The following is a 4,109-nucleotide window of genomic DNA, read 5'->3' as shown; positions in this document are numbered from 1 at the left end:
TTTCCTTTGATCAGGTTTATCAGCAGCACATGCACTGGTGCTGAGTCAGTTACATCACACACTCTCATTGTCTTCTGGAAATCCAGAGGAAAACGACACTCATCAAAACCATCAAAAATGAACAAAACCTTCTCCAAACTGGAAATGTCCATTTCTTTCATCTCCTTAAAAAACACATGAAGGAGCTCCATCAGACTCAGTTTCTGCTCCTTCATCAAATTCAGCTCTCTGAAAGGAAGTGGGAATATGAGGTGGACGTCCTGATTTGTTTTTCCTTCAGCCCAGTCCAGAACAAACTTCTGCACCGAGACTGTTTTTCCAATTCCAGATACTCCCTTAGTCAGAACTCTCCTGATGGGTTCTTCATCTTGTACAGATAAGGGTTTTGTTAGAACTCTCCTGATGGCTTTGTCTTGTTCAGGTAAGGGTTTGAAGATGCCACTGCATTCAATTGGTGTCTCCTCAGTTGGGTTCCTCCTTGATGCTGCCTCGATCTGTTTCACCTCATGTTCTTTATTGATGTCTCCACTGTCTCCCTCTGTGATGTAGAGCTCTGTGTAGATCTCATTCAGGAGTGTTTGGTTTTCCTGCTTTAGCATCAATCCATTCAAACACTCAAACTTCTTCATCAGATTGAACTTGAACTTCTTCTGGAATTCATCTGCAGCAGTGGATTCTGGGTCGTGTCTGTGACAGGGTGAAGAAGGAAGACATGGTGAGACATGGGCTCCAATGATTAGAGTAGAAGTTCACATTGTTCCTGCTAGATAGATCTTTATGATGTTCTCACTGTGGATTTACTTTATTCTACTGGAGGTTTTCTATCATCTAATCACTCTGTAGGTACTAACAGCAGAGAGCTTTAGAATAGCAGTGTGTCAGTCATGGTGTTGGTTTTGATCGTACCCTGTAGATGTAATGATGTTCTTCTCTCTTCTGTCTCCTGCCTTCTGTAGAACACTGGGAACAAAAACAACAAGTGTTAAAGATCTCAACGTTCCTCACTTTAATACTGGAGTCAAAACCTGAACACAAATTGTACTACAATAATTGTAGTGAGAGCAGGAACACTTGGAGAACACAGAGCTGAATACAACTCCAACATTGTGCACCTGGAGAATTAAATGTGCTCCCTGTTTTCATTTCACACTTTTTCCTACTTTTCTATTCTTCCTACACAAACCTCCAAAAGTATTGGAACAGGGAGTCCAGTTCTTTGGGTTTTTGTTCGACACTGAAGACATTTGGATTTAAGAGTAAAAGATGAAAATGATATAATAGATCAGAATTCCAGCTTTAGTCATTAACTGTGACTGTAATTATGAGAATTATGGGATGTTACCTGTGTACAGGTGAGGAGATTCCAGTTCTGAAGTAGAGAGGAGGATTCATAGACTCATCACTCTTCATGGAGACACAGCTGGGTTCTGCTGAGTGTGATCTCTCTCTCTTTCCTTTACTGTTTAAAATGATAAAAATGGACATGAGACAAAATTTCATTGTTTAAAAATTTTTTTTTGTATCATAATGTATCACAATATTTCTAGTAACTCTTCAAATTTATTACATTTAACTTGAAATAGTGTTGCACGATGAATTGTATCACAATTGTGATGTTTGTTAGTGCGATTGTATGGCGGACACATACTTTCTGAAAACAGTTTGCAGATTTCCCTTAACAAAACAAATAAAAACACCAGATAATCTCAGTTTAGGCAGTGCTCGTGTGTGTGTGTGTGTGTGTGTGTGTGTGTGTGTGTGTGCGCGTGTGTGGTCACGTGATTTTAAGGTGTGCAGCGCGGAGACCAAGGTGCAGGTGAATACCGAGCAGATCGACACTAAACTGGTGTCACACACTTGCGATAACGCACAACTTTCCTCGTATTCACGCCGGGACACACACACACACACACACACACACACACACACACACACACACACACACACACTCGGTAACGCACATCTTTTGTCATACTCATGCCGGGACACACACACACAAACACACACTCACTAAAAGTACCAGTCAGCTCTGCATGCTCTCTCTCTCTCTCTCTCTCTCTCTATCTCTCTCTCTCTCTCTCTCTCTCTCTCTCTTGTGCTGAGTTTCCCCGCTGGTTCCTGCTCCTTCTACGGATTGCCTACGGATTACCCTCACTTTCCGGATTTCCTTACGGACATTACCTACCTTACGGATAATACTTTCCTAAGTGGATTATACTTCCTTAAAGGATTATACCCGCATACCCTGCAGTATAGTTCCTTAAATATCCACAACCTTGTTTCATTTAACTTGAAATACAACAAAATGCTAATAGTAGCAGATCTCCATAGTGCTGCTTATATCCACATGCTACCATGCCTGGAATAGGCTAAGAGCAGGAACAAACAGGTCTTTACAAAGAGACAATGGAAACATGGAGTATAAATACAAAAACTAATCAAAAGGCAAAAAATAAACAGTTGTGGGACATTATTTCATCAACCACTTTTTCAAGTGAGTGCTAAAGTTTTATTCTTACCATAAATATTAGTTATTATTTCTATAGAAACTCCATAATGCAGATATGAACAGTTCATTAGTAAAACACTAGAACATGGCAGGTTACCAGTCTTTTGAGGGTGAGGTTACATGATCTGTCCCCTGATCAGGGATCTCCATTTTTCAATGCTCGTGTACACGCAGAGTCCTGAAGATGCCGATCTCTTCTGCTGGAATCAATCACATTCCTAGAAAACACAAAAACAACATGCAGTTAAAACTGGGGGAAAATCTTCCTCTAAAGTCCCATTAGAGGTGAAAGCCATAGACATATAAGACACAGACGCCTCATTGTCCGCTTTGGTCCATTGCTGCAATACTCCAATGCTGCTACAATCTTGGTCCAGGTGAGAGTTCCCTGTAAACAAATGCACCTAAACAGCATATATAACAACATAACAATAACAGAATCATAACAGCAATAACCCTCCAAAAAAATAGAGATATTTTGATGATTAATAGAAATTATATAGTCTTTAATGTTAACCCAGTCATTAGGGTTGCACAAGACAGTGCACTCAAGCCCGGATAAATGAGGATCCGGTATAAATCAGAAGTTTTTACCGGATCGGTCCAGGCCCAAGTTATGGGCATCTAGGTGAAGGGAACAGAGGTGATGAGGAGGTGATGGGTAGGTATGGCCTTAAGGAGAGGAATGTGGAAGGGCAGATGGTGGAAGATTTTGCTAAAAGGAAGGAAATGGCAGTTATGAACTTATTTTAAGAAGAAGGAGGGGCACACAGGTGGACTATGTTCTATGTAGAAGATGTAACCTAAGGGAGATTGGAGACTGTAAGGTGTTGGCAGGGGACAGTGTAGCTAGACAGCATCGGATTGTGGTCTGTAGGATGGTTTTTGAGGTGAAGAGGTGAAGAGAAAGAGGAGGAGAGTGAGGACTGAAAGAAGAATAAGGTGGAACACTGTAGTGTGAGGTTCAGGGAAGAGCTCAGACAGAGGCTCTGTGGTGGTGAAGACGTGCTGGATGATTGGGCAACTACTGCAGAAGTGATAAGGGAGACAGTGAGAAACATACTTGGTGTGACATCTGAAAATAGAAAGGAGGACAAAGAGACGTGGTGGTGGAATGAGGAAGTGCTGGAACATATAAGGAGAAAGAGGTTGGAGAAACAGAATTGGGATTGAGAGAGATAATAAAAGTAGGCAGGAGTACAAGGAGATGTGCAGCATAGGCATACGAGGAGCTGTATGAGAAGTTGGACACTAAGGAAGGAGAAAAGGATTTGTAGCGATTGGCCAGGCAGAGGAACCGAGCTGGGAAGGATGTGCTGCAAGTTAGAGCAATAAAGGATGGAGATGGAAATGTGTTGACTAATGAGGAGAGTGTGTTGAGAAGATGGAGGAAATATTTTGAGCAGATGATTTGAGCAGGAAAATGAGAGAGAGAAGGTTGGATGGTGTGGAGATGGTAAGGCAGAAAGTGGATAGGATTAGTAAGGAGGAAGTGAGAGCAGAGATTAAGAGGATAAAGAGTGGAAAGTTGGTTGGACCAGATGACCTAAGTTTATGAGAGATACAGCGCATGTGGCATGACTTTAAAAAGGAAGTTGAT

General features: G+C 41.5%; 1 protein-coding gene across 9 annotated transcripts in view; it reads right to left on the bottom strand.

Annotated features, from left to right (window-relative positions):
• LOC310738070 (NLR family CARD domain-containing protein 3-like) overlaps positions 1 to 2,727 on the bottom strand; it is a 21,588-nt gene extending 18,861 nt beyond the window's left edge. For 8 of the 9 annotated variants that reach the window (XR_014536980.1, XM_083562991.1, XM_083562994.1 and 5 more), the window contains exons 1-4: positions 2,607 to 2,727; positions 1,343 to 1,459; positions 907 to 960; positions 1 to 687 (exon numbers count right to left, since the gene is read on the bottom strand). The exon at positions 1 to 687 is cut by the window's left edge and continues 1,131 nt beyond it. Coding sequence is in view for 8 of the 9 variants with exons in the window: in XM_083562991.1 (XP_083419117.1) it covers positions 1 to 687; positions 907 to 960; positions 1,343 to 1,459; positions 2,607 to 2,659 (911 nt within the window). In the remaining variant the exon portion in view is untranslated. The remainder of the gene's footprint in view (positions 688 to 906; positions 961 to 1,342; positions 1,460 to 2,606) is intronic. The other variant, XM_083562992.1, reaches the window with a different exon arrangement.
• Between the last annotated feature and the right edge of the window lie 1,382 nt (positions 2,728 to 4,109).

The sequence above is a fragment of the Silurus aristotelis genome (genome assembly GCF_946808225.1).
Source record: "Silurus aristotelis genome assembly, chromosome: 15".
In the NCBI taxonomy this organism is placed as follows: Eukaryota; Metazoa; Chordata; class Actinopteri; order Siluriformes; family Siluridae; genus Silurus; species Silurus aristotelis.
The sequence above is the reverse complement of the archived record's forward strand: the minus strand, read 5'-3'. Positions and strand labels throughout refer to the sequence as shown.